At 35.5% G+C, this 18,830-nt stretch overlaps 1 protein-coding gene across 2 annotated transcripts in view; it reads left to right on the top strand.

Annotated features, from left to right (window-relative positions):
- The window catches only part of HSPA14 (heat shock protein family A (Hsp70) member 14), a 28,583-nt gene extending 13,545 nt beyond the window's left edge, over nt 1-15,038 (top strand). Inside the window, exons 8-14 of one of the 2 annotated variants that reach the window (XM_045533804.1) lie at nt 938-1,099; nt 2,350-2,505; nt 4,065-4,167; nt 10,862-11,074; nt 11,505-11,678; nt 13,903-13,973; nt 14,821-15,038. In XM_045533804.1, the coding sequence (XP_045389760.1) occupies nt 938-1,099; nt 2,350-2,505; nt 4,065-4,167; nt 10,862-11,074; nt 11,505-11,678; nt 13,903-13,973; nt 14,821-14,899 (958 nt within the window). In that variant the 3' untranslated portion in view covers nt 14,900-15,038. The remainder of the gene's footprint in view (nt 1-937; nt 1,100-2,349; nt 2,506-4,064; nt 4,168-10,861; nt 11,075-11,504; nt 11,679-13,902; nt 13,974-14,820) is intronic. The other variant, XM_045533812.1, reaches the window with a different exon arrangement.
- The last annotated feature ends 3,792 nt before the right edge of the window (nt 15,039-18,830 follow it).

The following is an 18,830-nucleotide window of genomic DNA, read 5'->3' on the forward strand; positions in this document are numbered from 1 at the left end:
AAGAAAGAGGTCCTAGGAAAAACAGAAAGGACAGAACAGGAGGGAAGATTGAGCTTTTCTGCACTTTTTTTTAATCGCCTTCATTTTGTCCCTTTATTGGAGGAAGATTTGAAAATTACATGCCTGGCCAAGCTCCAACTCAAGCTAGGGCACTGCTGATTTTTCTACCAATTTTAAAAATTATTAGACATGTTTAGAACACTGGATACTTTCATATACATCTGACTTGACAGGAGATGGGGGAAATCCAGCATAAGGATTTGGCACTCCTTTTGATGGTGAAATAGTAAGATACACTTATTCCTAATTTAGCTATCAGCACATCTTAACAGACCTGATGTTCATACAACTTTAGAGAAATGAATTGAGATAGAGTATTGACTTTCCCTAGTTGTTTCACCTCATTAGTATCTCACAGTGAAAGAAACTAATATGTATACGTCACTAGGAAATTATTTTTAGATAAACTAGATAAATGTAGAGGAAACACCAAATTTTGAATTCTGATGCTTGAGAAATTGGGAATTAACACCTAGTTTTGTGTATGTTTTATATCTACAGAACATGTTATTACACTAAGAAACTTGCATAGTATTAACACATAGAATTTCTGTATTCAATTTTCTTAAAATTCACTGTAATCACAAATGTCTTCTTGATTTCCTTTGAAAAGTTAGTGTTATGAATTCTAGTCACTCAGAAGAATACAGTGGTACCCGCATGACTAAGTGAAAAAGAACTTTGACTTGGTTCAGAAAGTCTCTGGGTTTGAGGCTGAGTTCATCACTGAGTGACTGTGAACAACTTAATTACTCATCTGAGATTTTCAGTTTCCTCATTTATAATTTAAAGTGATTAAACTAAGTGACTCTTAATGTTCAACCTAGCTTTAAAATGTTGTGGTTGGCTAACAACTAACTCTTTCTTTCTCTCGAAGCAATATTTTGGTGTTTAAGCTTGGCGGAACATCCTTATCTCTCAGTGTCATGGAAGTTAACAGTGGAATATATCGAGTTCTTTCAACAAACACTGATGATAACATCGGTGGTGCACATTTCACTGAAACCTTAGCACAGTATCTAGCTTCTGAGTTCCAGAGGTGAGTGTTAATGGCCTGGATAATACATTTTGATAGAAGTTTCTCTTCCAGTTTTTTATTTTTCTCCTAATTTATTTTAAATTATCCAGCTACAAAGGAGAATGTGCTTTTGTTTTTCATTGTTTGAAAACTGGATATTTTCATATTTGGAGTTATAATGTCCTATTTGGGCAATAGCAAGGAAGCAGAGGCCAGGCTGTGCTCAATGCAGTGTGCTACTTGGATTTCTCACTTAGAATAAAGGGACCACCAGACATTGAACTGCGTGAGCGTGGATCTCAAGTTTGTTTTTCTAATTCTTCATGTATTGCTCTTCTGTCTGGTGTAAGCACTGAGGCCTTGTTGCCTTCTGAACAGTTTTTTATAAGTTTAGATCTGGTGAAGATTGCATTATGTTATCATCATATTCCAGTGAGTTAATGTCTTATGGAGTGTTTAATTACTAATATACACAAGGAATATTTTAGTCATCTTACTGGATGTAATTACCTCATTCAGAATTCTAATCCTGTTTGGACATAGCAAGAGTCAAATATATAACGGTTATACTTTGGATATTGCCACTGTAAAAAGAAAAAAAAGTAGTTGAAACAGTATTTTTGCCAGTTTGATTAAATTCATTGTTTGAAAAAGTCTTGAAAAAATGGTAATTTGTCACTTGTTTAATAAAGACCTATACTGCTTTCTGTTGTAAAGTTATTGTTTAAACAAAACCATCGATCACTACTTAGCCAGTAGTTTTAAAAATGAATTCCTTGGAGATAGAGGAATTGTAATTTACTTATTTTGTATGTGTCAAATTTCTTCGAAGAAGCACTTCTAGTTTTTTTTTTCCCTAATGCTCAACTGGTAATTTTATACCATTTAGCAATGATAGTGTTGTGATTATAAAGAGTAACATAGGAGACTTTGACCCAGTTAATAAATCTCCTTCAGCCTCTGGTTGTCTCATGTGAAGGATCATGTCTACTCTGCTTGCTTCAAAGTATAATCTACTGTTATGGTTACATAATACACCAATTCAAAGTATTTGGTAAATTAGTTATTTTTCTTGAGGAGACCCTCTTTTTAATTGCAGAGAATGTTCTTAGGAAAGTTTAGAGGAATTAGAAGCAGAATACTAAAATATGGTATCTAATATTGATTCATGAGTTTATTATCATTCTAATAGGGATTATCCAGATTTTAGTTACGATAAATTCTAAATGGCCCAGTAATTTTAAAATTGAAAGGCTGTATTTTTAATTTAGATCCTTTAAACATGATGTGAGAGGAAATGCCCGAGCCATGATGAAATTGATGAACAGTGCTGAAGTTGCAAAACATTCTTTGTCAACCTTGGGAAGTGCCAACTGTTTCCTTGACTCTTTATATGAAGGTCAAGATTTTGATTGCAACGTGTCCAGGTAAAACTCAAGTTGAAAAAACTTTCTTAAAAAATTCCAAAAGCATTCTTACTTAGGTTTAATTTTCTCACCTTGGGTTTTGTTTGTTTGTTTGAGATTTGTTAGCCATCTATAAAAGAGGAATTTTACTGTCTTTACTTTTGGGGTCCAATTTTTGTCAGACTAAATAGCTGTTCCCAAAGTCATTTTATCAGTTGTGATTGCTTGCCCAGTTATTTTATGGCTATAATTAGCAGTGTGTGAAAAAGGCATCCTAGAAACTTCAACCTAAATCCTAGGTTACAAGTGATTATGCTTTTACCCTGAAAGTGCAAGTGGAGGACACTGCCCTAGGTTTTTGTGTTGCGTATTTGCTAACACTAATGATAGCTACCATCAAAACCTCCCAACAGCCCAGCAGGTGACTTTGGAACATAGTGAAAATTTCCAGAATTGCAATAGTATATTATTTTTAGGATTCTCATGACTATATTTGATTACATTATCTTTTCATCTGTTTAATTTGGTTTCTTCACTTTACCTGGGCTTTCCTGAAGACTAGATCTGTACTGCCCAATACAATAGCCACTAGCCACCTGTGACTATTTAAATTTAAATTAATTAAAAATTTAGTTCCTCAGTAGCACTAGCTTACAGTTCAATAGTCTTATGTGGCTGGTGGCTAGCAGAAAAGTCTATTGTGGAGCATGGCTCTAGATCTTTGCAGAAAGATTTTAAGCCACAACTCAGAAGATAGAAAAGGTGTTAAATTGAATTGAAATTTCTTTGTGGACAGAGTGTTTTTATATTTTTATATTTCCCTAATTTTTTAGTGCAAAGTTTATCCAAGTATTCATTATATGTTTGCTTATTAATATCAGTAATTAAGGAAATGAAATTTATAATTTTTCATTAAGGAAATTTTGCCTTTATCACAAAAATTTCAACCATAAAAGTATGTTTTAATATATATAGATAAAACATTTTAAAATCACCCATCTACATTTAGAAGTTCAGTATGAAATTAGGGAATACATTTTCCATGAACAAATTTTTCTTAAATTTTATTATATGCCAGCATTCAAGCTTCTTAGGTAATACGAAAGGGCTAAGTTTATTATAATATAACATAGACTATCAAGAAAAATAATTAAAAATAATTTTCAAAGCTTTAACATGTAAAAATAGCAAAAACTTCCAAATGACGATTTGGTTAGGGTTAATAAGTATATTGTTGGGAATGCCATATATTGTGTATATATTCTTAGATTTTTTTTTTTGAAAACTTGTAAGTAGGCCATGGGCAAGAGACACTTTCACCTGAATTTGATATTAAATATCTTTATACATATGTAGATGAATAACTTAGACTCCATCCCGCCTGTGATATTGCACTGCTGGTATTTAGTATCCTGTTCTGATCATAATAAATGAGATAACTATCACATTAAGGTACATTACTTGTCACAAGAAAAAGAATTTTGTTTAAATATACTAAGCCTTTTTTCTCTCTTTCTCCTGTGTGTGTGTGTGTGTGTGTGTGTGTGTGTGTGTGTATGTGTGTATGTGTGTGTGTGTAGGGCAAGATTTGAACTTCTTTGTTCTCCACTTTTTAATAAGTGTATAGACGCAATCAGAGAACTCTTAGATCAAAGTGGATTTACAGCAGATGACATCAACAAGGTAATGCTTTTATATTTTTCTCAATTATTTTAGGAGTAGTTTCAGACTTGGAATTTAGGAAATAGCTCTTGGTACTGAAAGAATTTTTTTATGCATGTAAATATTCTCTGATTTTGTGTTAATAAGGAAAATTGATTAAATTTTGATTAATGGCTCTGGTGAACTCATATGTATATTTAGTTTCCTAGCAAAAAAGAATAATTCCTTTCCAGTATATTTTTTAAATGTGAGCAAAGACAGGCAGATACCTGAATGCTTATTGTGTGTTGGGCACTGTTTCTTAAGTGCTTTACGTGTATTAACGCATTGAATACTTACCAGCAACTCGGTGATGTAGGCACTGTTATTTATCCCTATTTTATAAGTAAAGGCATTTTATAAGTACAGAGATTAGGCAACTCCTGAAGATCACATGGTTATAAACATCAATAATAAAGCCAAGATTTAACCCAGTATCATTGCTGAATCTGCTCTTAACTGGTACACCATACTACTTCTCTCCACTTGCTTAGGAAAGTATTTTCAGACTTTCAAAAATATTAGAATTGTTTAATCTGTTCTTTTTTCCCCAAAATTATTTCTATTTATTAAATATACTCTTTCAGAATGATGTCCATCTTTGGACATAGGCTAGGGTTTGTTTTTTGTTTTTTTTTGAGGCAGTGTCTCATTCTGTTGCCTGGGCCAGAGTAGGATGGCTTCGTCATACCTCACTGCAACCTTGAACTCCTGGACTCAAGCCATCCTCCTGCCTCAGCTTCCCAAGTAGCAGGGACTATAGGCATGCTCCACCATGCCCTGCTAAGTTTTCTATTTTTTGTAGAGAGGTCTTGCTATGGTGTTCAGGGTGGTCTCAAACTCCTAGCCTCAAGTTATCCTCTCACCTCTGCCTCCTAAAGTGCTGGTATTATAGGTCTGAGCCCCTGTGCCCAACCAGACATAGGCTTTTGCCATATTTAGGATTATTTTTTATGGTAGATTCCCACAATAAAATTATTAGGTCAAGACTGTAAATAGCTTAAGACTATTTTTACCTCAAGTTGTTATACTTTCCAAAAGAATTGAATATTCCCATCAACAGTACATAAGAGTGCGCATTTTACTATAACCTTGCTGACACTGAGTTTTATCATGTACAGATAAATTTCCAATTGACTATTAAAAAAAATCTCTCACTTTATATTTCATTGATTACTAGAGGATTATTTTAAAATGTTTAATTTTGTATGTAATCTCCTTGTATGTAAATATTTCATATTTTGCCTACTTAATCATTGAAATCTTAACATTTAAAGAAAAACTTGTGCGAGTGCTTTATATAGTCAGAATATTAACTATCATGTACTGTAATCTTCCTTCAAGGCATGTACTTCACTGTTTAATTTTGGTTCTGCTAAGGAGAAAGGTGTTTGGCATATAGAGGTTTGATTTATTTATTTATCTATTTAAGTCTATTAACCTGTTACTCTGATTTCTTCAGGTGTTTTGCTCACATGTATGACAAATATTAAATACTGTTTTCTTCTCACTTGTCTGTAGCTTGACAATTTTATATTTTTAACTTTTTCGGTATATGGTATGGGACAGAAATCCTTTTGGGGGTTTTTTGCAATTTAGGTGAACAAGTTCTTTATTTGGTGGGGGAGGTTATCTTTGTTTTTTGGTACTTATAATGTGCCAGACATTTTTCTAGGTGCTCAAGGGCTGGGCTGTAGGTGATCAATTAGTGTCAGTTCCCTTCCTTCATTAACTGGTCATGGATCCCTGACATTTAATTATCGCCATTAGTACAACTCTCAGCTGCTTGAATTGAGATGGAATACTCTTAGGGCTGAGAATGTTATGAAAGATTCCTTCTCCAGATATTCCTAACATTTAGGCTTTTGAGAACTTAATAATATGAAATTGTCTATTGAGTTGTTGACCTTGGTGCAGTAACAAAACAACCCTCCATTCTCAGTGGTTTTCTATAGCAGATGATTTTTCTCACTTGGCTTACTTGTGGGCAGCTGAAGGTGGCTGTAGCTCTACCACTGTGCCTGTGTTCCACCTGTTCCTCATTCTAGGACCCAAGCCAAAGGAGCAGCCTTTGGGACATGCACTTCCTTGTGGCAGAGGGAAGAGAGGAAGAGCACTGGCAAAACATGCACAGCTTTTAAAGCCTCTTGCTTAGCTAGGTGCACGTCAGTATGTTCACATTCGGTGTCATGGCCAGGCCCGACAGCAGGCAGGGACAGACACTCCACTTACCAAGTCCTGGCAGTGGGCGGGGATGGATAATCCTCTTAACAGGGGAGAGGGGAGTGAATGATAGGGATTTACATGCCTTAAAACGTTTAATCCTCCCAGAAGCACCAGGAGGGAGGCACTTTTATCTCCATTTTCAGATGAGGAAACTAAGAGGTTTCCAGAGGTTAAGTCCTAGGGCTGGTACATAAGTGATGGAGCCAGGACCGGGACTCAGGCAGGTTTTCTCCATAACCTGTGTTCTTTTATGCTTGTGCTCGTCGCTCTTCTAATTTTAGTATGTGAAGGTCTAGTATTAGGAGTATTTGCTTTTTCGGGAAGAAATTCTCTAATCTCTTGCTTGAGGAGGACAGGTCTGGTTTTTGGCCTTCTGAAAACAGAAAGCATCAGGGTTCCTACTCTTTTCTTTTTTTTTTTTTTTTCCTCTGTTGTCCAGGCTAGAATGCAGTGGCGCGATCATAGCTTTCTGCAGCCTCTAACTCCTGGGCTCCAGGGTTCCTACTCTTGAATATGCAGAATTTCTCCTCTTCCCCTGGTTTTCAGCACCAGGCCCCACCCTGCCCCTGCCATATCTTTGTGTCTAAGTCCCATGACTCAGTGGCAGCGTGTTGCAAACTTCCTTTTCTGATTCTGGGAGAACTTGCACGTGGCCATCTGTCTAGGTGTGGGAGGGGACACAGGACCAATCACTCCATGTGTGCTTTCTATCAGCCCTTGTGTTTTCAGTTCTGTGCTTCACCCTCCCTGTGTGTGGTACGTGGTGCTCTGGGGTTCTGTGCATCAAACCTCCCTGCTTCTCTGGTTATCTCAAACTTCATCTGCTTTAAAACGATTATTAGCTCTCTCCTTTCCAGCTTCCAAAATTTGTTGAAATCTCAAACCTCAAGATCTCTCTTCCATTTATTTTGTCCTTCTCTGTCTATATCTTCTTAAATCCCTTTACTGTCAGCTTAGTGGGCTTATGGAAGGGAGCTTAGATACATGGATGTGGTTATTAATCCCTGTTTTAAGCAAGCTCCCACATTCTATACCTGCAATTTTAATAGCTCCATAGTATTTCATTGCATTGATGTACCATAATTTATAAAACCAGTTCTTTATATTGGATATGTAGGTTATTTTAGTTTTATACACAGTCTTTGTGACTTTGTGAATATCCTTAAATAAATACTCCTTAGAATAAAACTTAGAAGTAAATCCCAGGTTTTAAGACTTTTAGTATTTATCAAATTGCTCACCAAAAAGCAATTTACTTTCTGAGTAGATACAAACCTTCATTTTTAACATTGCAGTTTTAAAATTCTCTTCATTCTGTTTATACTTCTTTTTTCATGGAGCTTTAGAATTATTTTTTTCAACTTTTTATATAAAATCTCATTGTGACTTTGATATAGTTGCATTAAGTCTATAAATAACTTGGGATGATGTAATAACTTCACAGTTAATCAATTTTCCTAACCACAAAGCTGATCTCTCTCTCTAGTCAAATCTTCTTTCTTAAGTTATATGTTTTCTTAATGTTTACTATATAATTATTGCTAGGAGTGCTATGAGATTTATTGCTATTTTGAGTAAGATTTTTTAATACTTTAAGTTTCTAATTTGTTTTTTGCTAATAAATGGGATACCTTTCGATTTTGCTTATCTTACATTTTGCCACTTTGTGAACTCTTTGAATTGGTGATTTTTAATAGATTCTTCTGAATTTGCTAGGCAGACATTCAAATATATTTACTGATTAACCCTCAAATATTATTGAGCATACCTATTCCATGCTAGGCAGGTTCTAGACACCTGGGATGTAGTAGTAAATATAGCAAAGTCTTTGCCTTCATAGAACATTCTTGGGAGGATGTTCTATGGTAATAAAGAAACAGATAAAGAAAATAATGTCTAGTTGTGATAAGTGTTAATAGGAAGAAAAACAAAGCATGCTAAGGGCCTAGATAGTGACAGGGTGATTTTTCAAGTCAGATTCCCCTCTGAAGAGGTTAAAGTTATGTGATGAATTAGTAATTTCTTAATATGAAACTATCGTTATATTCTTGAGATGTACCTTATTTGGTTATGAGGAATTATTCTCACATTTAATTTCTGTGGTGATTTTTAATTTTTAATTATTTATGCTAAGTTAGCATAAAAGGTTAGATGGATAGTTTCAGGCTTCTCTACCTTACCCATATTGTCCAAACAGAAGGGCCCCTGTTAACATTAGACACTTAAAAGGGGAATGGTGCTGTTTTGTGGTTGCGTTCTAAAGAAGTGCCTTAGCTGCTTGTTGGCTCCAACTCATTCTCTCATCTCTGGATGGTGAGCTGTCAGTGGCTTCTTCTGAAAGTTGCTTATCAGTGGCTCCCAAGTCTTCTACATGGGGAGAATCAGAGGCATGTGGTTGAGTCTCAGTCATCATTTGGACAAGATGTTTATTGTAAGATGAGAGTAACAGTCCTGGCCCCTAAACCAGGCTTAGTCCTTTTCTAATGTTTCCTCTCCCTACCTCCTCTCTTCTTGTGTCCACGAGCATGACCTGCCCCTTAACGATCAGGCTCTTCTAATGTTGTGACATTATGAAGCGGTGGCTTCTTCCCCCTCCTCCTCCTCTTTTTTTTCCCCCTTCTCTGCCTCTCTTGCCCTGACCCTCTTTAAAAACTGCTGAGACACATTCAAATAGGGGATTTAATCCATTTGACTCAGGTACTTGAACTTACTTAGAATGACTTAAAGATGAGGCCTCTAAGGAAGTAATTAAAGTAAATGGAGTTGTCAGGGTGGGGCCCTGAGCCAGTGGACTCACTGTCCTCATTACAAGAGATGTAGTGAGCTAGCTGTTGTCACCCCACCCCAAAACGCACGGAGAAGAGGTCGTGTAAGGACACAGTGAGATAGTGGCTACCTACAATCCAAGAGAAGAGGCCCCAGAATTACCTACCTTGCTGGCACCTCAGTCTTGGACTCCCCAGTCTTTAGAACTGGCAGAAATAAATGTCTCTTGTTTAAGCCACCCAGTCTGTGGGATTTTGTTGTAGCAGCCAAAGCAGAGTAATACAGGTGTTTTTTTTTAACAGCCATTTTATTTTATGAAATATTATAAAAATTATCTTTGAAAAGCCCTTGGTAAGGATAGTTAATTATACTTGAAATATGTATTTTCTATTAAAATCTAAGTTTGCAGAAGAAATCTTATACTGCAGAAATCTTATACTAGACATTTGAAAACTTTTTTGTAGAGATAGGATCTCGCTATGTTGCCCAGGCTAGTCTTGAACTCCTGGCCTCAAGTGATCTTCCCACCTCAGCCTAAGAATTTATTTAAATTAAATTTACTGGTTACTGTCAGCATTCATAGTATCACCAATTTTGTACTTTTTATCCTAAAATAAAAATACAAAAAGTCAAGGTTTTCTAAGGGTTGGATTTTGGGGGGGGGGGCATAGTGCTGCTTACTGTTTATTAATAAAGCTTTTTGATGTTGAATATGAGAAATTTGAAAAAGCATATTCTGCATTTTTGTTCTCCTGGTATTTACCTGGAATCATAAAATTTTCGAGAAGACTTTCTTTTTACTTATCTCCAAAGCAAATCTTTTGAGGATCTTTTCCTAGGCTGGTGTCCTCATGCCCTCACCTGGAGATTAATAGGGTGTCCTCCGCACTGCATGCCGAATGTCAAGGAGGCCACATTTTCATCAATTAGTCCTCTACTCTGCCACATTGAGCTGGAGAACATCCATTTAGAGACTGTGAAATAAGAAGTGGTTATTGATGTTTTGCTTTCTTGGGCTGTGAATGTGTTTATTCAATATTCTGAATGTCCATGCAGTCACAGTGCTAAACAGATGAATCAAAACGAGGAACTTAAGGGATTTACAATTTAGGGGAGCAACTTTAGGTGAAGTTCTTCAGAGATAAAAGATTTAATAAGATGGTACCAACAGCTTAAAATGCAGCTTCATAAAATATCTCTTTTTCCTCAAGAAACTTATTCTTCATAGTGAAGACCAAAAAATCTATGGTATAGTTTTCACATAAAGAGATTGGCAATATTTGTTTTATCACAAAAATGCTGTAAGATTTACTTAAACATTTCTTTTAAAGGTTGGAGGAAAAAAAGTTGGAACGGTACAAAATATTAATGTTTTCTATTCAAGTGACTCTTTGTGGTTAAACCTCACATGCACAGTATTAATCATGAACTACTCTACTGTATTTTCTAATATGTGGTGAGATTTCCTTATTTTAAATTTTGTTGTGAGTGAAGAATATGTTACATATAATATGTTAAATATGTGTATGTATGTATATGTTAAGTATAACATAATATGTTAATATATGGGGCTTTTTTTGTATTTTACCATTATATGTGAAGGTGATTCAGCCTATTATGCTTTATTTTGAGAAATAACCATTTTTTGAAAAGCAGATGACTGAGGATTATTTTCATTTGCTAGGTTGTCCTTTGTGGAGGGTCTTCTCGAATCCCAAGGCTACAGCAGCTGATTAAAGATCTTTTCCCAGCTGTAGAGCTTCTCAATTCCATCCCTCCCGATGAGGTCATTCCTATTGGTGCAGCTATGGAAGCAGGAATTCTTATTGGGAAAGAAAACCTGTTAGTGGAAGACTCTCTTATGATAGAGTGTTCAGCCAAAGATATTTTAGTTAAGGTTTGTTTAGCTTTTGTATACTTTTCCATAAAAAAGTACAAATTAATTGCCGTAAGTTTTTAAATATACCATGATTATATAATAAAACTTTGCATACTGGTAAAGATTTTAAATTTAGGTTTATAATCTTTTAATGAGTTTCTTATTAATACATTCTTTTAGTTCATATTTATCTAACATGTTAATTTCTTAGAAAAATAAAAGTTAGCTATAATTTTTTAATCATAACCTTCCAGTACAGATAAAGAGGTATGTTTCAGTATGTTTTCAAATAACGTGAGGTGGGATTAAGCTTCATTTCTCTTTTCTTCTCTTTGCCTAGTTTCCAGATTATCAACAAGGAATATATATTTCATTTATAATAGGAATAATTTTTTAAATTATAAAGATAAATACCAGAGGGTGTGCACCTTCTTTTCCTGCTTACTAGGGAGTGGATGAGTCGGGAGCCAACAGATTCACAGTACTGTTTCCGTCGGGGACTCCTTTGCCGGCTCGAAGGCAGCACACGTTACAAGCCCCTGGAAGTATTTCTTCAGTATGCCTAGAACTCTATGAGTCCGAGGGGAAAAACTCTGCCAAAGAGGAAACCAAGTTTGCACAGGTGAAGACATGAAATGAGACTATGACTTAGTCACATCAAACAGTTTAGCTTTTCCTTCTGGATTAGATTCAGTTTAATATCTCAATTCATACAAAATGTAGATAGGACACCTAACACATTTCTACGAATGGATTGCTTCTACTTACTCATTTTTGAAAGAGAGAAGAAATAGAGAATTTTAACCTGAAAGAGTTCTGGGAAAATACAAAGAAAATACACTTTGTATTTATGCCGCTTCTCTGTTGTGCTCTTGGTCCACTTTGGTAATTAGGTGCTTCTGATATGAGATACGTTTACTTTTTCAAAATAATCACAATGCAGATTTCACACTGTATGATCCTCTGCATCCTTTACAAAGAGTGAGGTGGAGCTGTGTTGTTTACTTCAAAACATGTCCAAAAAATAAGTTGCATTTAAATGTACACACACAAGGACTGCAGAACAGTATTTACACTGTGATGTCATTTGTATTTAAATAAAAACATTGAGAGCTTGAATGTGTTTGAGGGAGGTGGTTTCAGTGGGTGTGCACTTTTAGATACCCATGCATGTATACAGAAGATATCTATAGGTATTTAAACCATATTTCATAAACTTCACAGTGGGTAGATACATTTGAGGGTAATTTACTTTTTATATTTTGTATTGAATTTTTTACAAAGAGCACAGGATATGAGCATGAATTACTTTTACAGTAAAATTAAATAAATGTAGGTAACAACAGAGAATGACTAAAAGAGTATAGTTTTTTTTTTTTTTTTTTTAAATATGTACTCATTAAGGCCGGGCGTGGTGGCTCATGCCTGTAATCCTAGCACTCTGGGAGGCCGAGGTGGGAGGATCGCTCGAGGTGAGGAGTTCGAGACCAGCCTGAGCAAGAGCGAGACCCCTTCTCTACTAAAAATAGAAAGAAATGATTTGGACAGCTAAAAATATATATAGAAAAAAATTAGCCGGGCATGGTGGCACATGCCTGTAGTCTCGCTACTCAGGAGGCTGAGACAGAAGGATTGCTTAAGTCCAGGAGTCTGAGGTTGCTGTGAGCTAGGCTGACGCCACAGCACTCTAGCCAGGGCAAAAAGAGAGCAAGACTTTGTCTCCAAAAAAAAAAAAAAAAATGTACTCATTAAGAGAAGCCTGGAACCAGACTAAAATGTCTAGTTATTTTGAGAAAAGGGGGTGTTTATTAGTGATGGGAGATGCTGTATATGTGTATAAATATATGTATATCTTTAGCTTATATATTTTATAATTCCAATGAAAGAATAATGAAAACAAACACACACACACACACACACACACACATATACATGGCAAATCTGGGTTGCAGCTCAGACCTACCAACTTGGAATCCATTGGTAAAGTTTTAGAAGCTCTTCTAGACAATTCCACTGTGTAAATATAAGAACTTCCCCATGTGCCAGGGTTCTAAACTCAGATGGCAGTCTTAGTATTCCATCAGCTGTTCTCTCTTCACATGTAGTACCTTTTCTCTTCATAGCCTAGTGCTGCCACCTAACTTAAAGATTCCAGAAGAGTTACTTAAATAACACTGAATTTAGAAGAGAATCTTTCAGAGTTCCCATCTGTTCTAACCCCATTTTACAAATGAGTAAAACAATGTATTTCATGACTTACCTCAGAGCATTAAATTTGATCTTGGCAAAGTCTGAAAAGTCACTGGTAGACTCCAACTTTGGTTTATTGGCATACCATTCTTTAGGAAACTGGGGAATTTTATACCAAATTCATTAGCATTACTTACAAATATTATCTTAGTGGTACAAAAGAATTTGCCGTATTTCCTTTAAAAGGTGGTTTAAGGATTTGATTTTTTTTAAGTATATGTGGAAGACTTGCCAAAACATAGTTTACATGTTACTAGTAATGGTTTAATTACAAGAAAGAGAGTAGTGTTTATTTTCTGAGACAAACAGTACTTCTTAGAAACAATCGTTTTAACCTAGGACATGACATTTAAGAGGGACAAATGCATTAGTTATCTTAAATGCCTCCTTCTGGAAGAGACATTTCCAGTAAACAAAGCTTCACTCCTCCTATTCTCTGAATTCTGTTTAAATGGTAGCAGAATTGAAAACTGCTTTATTTTAAAAGTTTTATTTCAGTAATAAGAAAGATGTGGTCCTTTTGTACTAACTGATTCATCAATTCATTAATATATCAAAGGACTGAATTGTCTTTGTATTATTTTTTGCATAAACAGGTTGTACTCCAGGATTTAGATAAAAAAGAAAATGGATTACGTGATATATTAGCTGTCCTTACTATGAAAAGGTACAAAATTAAACTACTTCTGATGTTAAGAAAATTCACTTTGAAACTTGACCCTTTTGTGAGTTGATTTTTCACCCATTGTCATTCTAGACAAATCATTTATTAAAAACCTACAAGATTTTCTCAGGGAATTATATTTTTTACCCTAAACAATTATTACACTGTTCAAAGAAAAGTATATCTCAAGTCGTTTGCATTCTGAATATTTTTATGAACTTTCTATTTTGGTTACAGTCAACCTTTTAAAGCTGGTCCTTGCTCATTTGAGATGTCATTTTATCAATTTTCAATATAATTTTCTAAAGTTTATATAATTGATACTATTTGCCCTGTGAAAAGATAAGTTTATTTCATTATTGCTACAGAAAATCTCTAGGAAATAAATGGCTACCTAAATTCACCTATTACCATGTCCCTAACAACAGGCTATCCATACCACTATGTATTACAAGTAAATCCTTTCCAGATTAACGTTAGGGACAACTTACTGTATAAGCCATACTTAGGAAGAATGTCTAATTCATCTGGGTTGGTGTACCTTGGCCTGGGCTTGAAAAAGGCTTGATGGATCCTAATCTTGCATGAAGTCTTAAACTTAAGATGTGTACCATCATGGGTTTTCAAGGAATACAACTATTGTGTTAATGGTCTAGGAGGAGGTTTCTAAGAACTATCCAAATATAGCATATGATACTAAATTTAAAAACATTGTGATTGTATTTGTTCTTTATCTGAATATTCTTTTGGAAATTAAAATTAACCCTTGTTTACTCAAAGTCCTCAAGTAATTTGCTGTTGATTTTCTGTTTCTATGAAATAAGCTTATGCGGTGTTGTTTTTTGTTTAGGGATGGATCTTTACATGTGACGTGCACAGATCAAGAGACTGGAAAATGTGAAGCTATCACTATTGAGGTGGCATCCTAGTGTTCTAGAGAAACTGAGGATTTTTTAAAACAAGATTATCAACATTATTTGGTTTTGTGTATAAGTGGTGTTTATATTAAAATACTTTTTCAACGAACAGTATAAGCTATGTTTCTATTAAACTACAATATATCAGTAAGTGTTGCATCTTTTTTTGTTTTTCATGTAAGATGAACAATTACTGGTGGGAAATACAAGTGTTTTGTCATGAAGCTGTTTAGAATTAAATTGAGTTGGTTGAAGGAAATTTTACATGGTGTTTTTTTAAGTTTTTTTGCTTCTATACTTTCCAATTTTAAAAAGTCTTTTACTCTTGTTAGATACTTAATGAAGAAAACAATTAAAAGTCCCTGGTATTAATTAAAAAAAAATTGCAGAACCATATGCAAAGTAAGATACATTAAGAAAAAAAAAAGTAAACTCATAAACTCAACAATTGGGAGAGGGGCTTTTACTTTTCCTCTTTACAATTTTGTTAAGTTTGATTTTTTTTCCCTCCAACAAACATGTTTTTCTTTTAAAATTGAAAGCTTTTTTTTATTTTGAAGAGAAGGGTAGCCATATTCTGTTCATCAGAGAACATCTCTAGCGCACTGAGATCTTCAGCGGACTCCCAGTGAAAAAGCTTATTCTCTAAGTAAAACAAGAGAACTGATCTGCCCATACTGGGGGAAGAGCTGCAAGATGAGCAAATCTAGGTTGTATCCCCAAGAGAGTTTTCATTCATTCCTCTCCTTGGGTTTCAGCAGAACTAGGAGAGGAAATACCTTTACTCAGTGGTAAAATAAAAACAAAAAACTGTGCTGTTTTTAATCGATTCAAACTTTATGGATGTGCTTTGTTATTAAAATTGTTTTTATGCAGATGGGTGGCAATACTCTTCTAGAAGTTTCTAAAGACACAGAAACGGAACTTAAATTTTTTTCATGATTGTTCTGTATCAAATTGACAGAACCATGAGGAGAATTCAGATGTGATTCTAATTCTTCAAAGTCTTTAAATACAGAAGCAGCATCAAAAGTATATATGCTCTTTGGACTAAGACTGAGAACTTATTATTTCTAAGGAGTTTTTCCAAAGTTATAAAAAATTTGAAATAAAATTAATGTATGTATAAACCATTAAGTGTCTTCAGAAAATCGGAAAATACCAGTGGAACTAGTTCACCTGCTAGGTCTAAATGCTTTCAACTATGCTTTGGAAAAGTGTTTTAGGATTTTATTTTGTAATTAATTGTTAGGTTTTTAAAATAGATCAAGGTTGGCAAACTATAGCCAATGAGTCAGATCTATCCCATGCCTGTTTTTGTAAATCAAGTTTTATTAGAGTGTAGCACCCTGAATTGTATATGTATTGTCTGTGGCTGTTTTTACATTACAAAGGCAGAGTTGAGTAGTAGCAACAAAACCTGTATGGCCTACTAAGCTTAAAATATTTACCTTCTGGCCCCTCACAGAAGTTTGTTGACCCTGAAGTAGATTTTTTTTTTTTTTGTAAAAAGAAATAGGGTCTCACTTTGTCACCCAGGCTAGTGTACTGTGGTGCAATCATCACTCACTGTAGCCTTGAGTTCCTGGGCTTAGGCAATCCTCCTGCCTCAGCCTCCTGAGTAACTGGGACTACAGCTGTGTGCCACCATGCCCAGCTAAATTTTTTAGGGATGGGGTCTTACTATGTTGCCCAGGCTGGTCTTAAACTCCTAGCCTCAAGTGATCCTCCCACCCCAGCCTCCTGAGCAGCTGGTATTACAGGCATGAGCCACCATGCCTGGCATGAAGTAGATTATTGAAATTTGTGGAATAAAATACCATAAGACTTACTCAAAACTTTTTTTTCTTCCATATTTAGGTAATAATTTACTTATTTGACTGCTTGACTAGATTATTAAGCATTGTGAGAGCAGAGACCCTCAGTCTTAAGTCACCATTTTGTCTCAGCCCCTAGAACAGTACATGAACATAGTAGGTATTCATAAATGTTTATCTAATAAATGAATTACATGGAAGAAAAAATGTTATCTTTGTATCTTATAGGAAAATGGCCACTAAATAAATACATCCTTTGCATTTCTTATGGTTTGTTTAGAAACACAATAAAGAAGGAAAGGAATACCACTACTTCTGACTTTATTGGTCAGCTTGGCATGTTTTTCCCCCCAGACATCAAATTTGAAATCATCATCAATAAGTGCTCTATTTCCTAATGAAATTCTCCCAAATTTTCTTGTACCCTCAAGTGACAATTTTTTTTTCTAAATTGTGAAAGATTTGCCAACTAAGTTTTCTAGTGTTTTTTTATTTTTCGAGGTAAAAATAGCTTTACATTTTTTCTAAGAATGTTACCTGTTCATTATAAAATTTAAATTCAAAAAGAAAAAAATATAAAACATTCTGTCCTCTACGCCCCAGAGTGACAACTGTTAAGGTATTTTTGGTGAACATCTTGATAATTTTTTGTGCACTTTGCCAATTACCTTTGCTGTGTCATACACATTTTAAAACTTGAACACTGATCAGCAAAAGGCTGTCAAATTATAATTTTGCCTGTTTACATGTCTGACATTGTCTAAAGGACAGTGCCAAATATAAAAATGGGAATTAATACCTACATATAAGGTGGAAGTCTCATGAGGTATCTTAGCTTGGGCTGCTATAACAAACTGCCATAGACTGGGTGGCTTGTAAACACGGAAATTTATTGTATTTCCTCACAGTTCTGGAAGCTGGAAGTCTGGGATCAGGGTGCCAGCATGGTCAGGTTCTGGTGAGGGCCCTCTTCTGGATTGTAGACTGTTATCATCTTATATCCTCACAGAAGACAGGTCTAGAAAGCTCTGAAGGGGCCCTTGTTAAAGACACTTAATCCCATTCACGAGGGTTCTATCCTCATGACCTAATCACCTCCCAAAGGCTCTGCTTCCTAAACCATCATATTGAGGGTTAAGGATTTCAACGTATGAATTCTGGTGGACACTAACATTCAGTCCATAACAAGAAACCATAAGATATTTCATCAGAGGTCAGAGCTGGAGACAAAAATTTGGGAATCTTATGTGTAAAGATAATATTTAAATCCATGGGAACTGAGGCAGTCACACAGGGAGAGCATAAGAAAAATGTGGTCCCTGGGCTAGCCCCGGAGGAACCCCAACATTTAGGTTGGATACAGGAAAAGGAGCCCAAAAGGGGAGTGAAGAGTGGCCAGTGAGGTAGAAGGAAAACCAAGAAAGAAGTTGAGTGGCCGTGGACGCTCATGATGTTCTGTGAGGACATTTGCAGAGCGAAGGAGACGCTTTGGGAAGGGAGTCCCGCTCTCCAAGTCTTAAGGGTCTGGAGAAATAATCCTAGCAGATGCCCTTCCATGTGATAGTGATGAACAGGACCTTGTATTCTTTATTATCAACGCAATGAGACGCTCATTATAGAAAATGTTTACTACGTAAATGACTGGAAAAGAAAAAATCACCCCAGAAAGACTATATTTCGGTATCTTCCCATTTTTTCTTATATAGTTTTAGGGGATTTGTTTCGTTTTTGCTTAACATGCGAAACACTTCCCCAGGATACTAAAAGCTTCAGAAACAACTGTTTTTATTTTTATTTATTTAATTTATTTATTTAGAGACAGAGTCTTGCTCTGATGCCCGGGCTAGAGTGCCATGGCATCAAGCTCACAGCAACCTCAAACTTCTGGGCTTGTGCAATCCTCCTGCCTCAGCCTCCCGAGTAGCTGGGACTACAAGCATGCGCCACTATGCCCGGCTAATTTTTTCTATATATATTTTTAGCTGTCCAGATCATTTCTTTCTATTTTTAGTAGAGACAGGGTCTCACACTTGCTCAGGCTGGTCTCGAACTCCTGACCTAGAGTGATCCTCCCGCCTCAGCCTCCCAGAGTGCTAGGATTACAACAGGTGTGAGCCACCCCGCCC

The sequence above is a fragment of the Lemur catta genome, chromosome 1 (assembly GCF_020740605.2).
Source record: "Lemur catta isolate mLemCat1 chromosome 1, mLemCat1.pri, whole genome shotgun sequence".
Lineage (NCBI taxonomy): Eukaryota > Metazoa > Chordata > Mammalia > Primates > Lemuridae > Lemur > Lemur catta.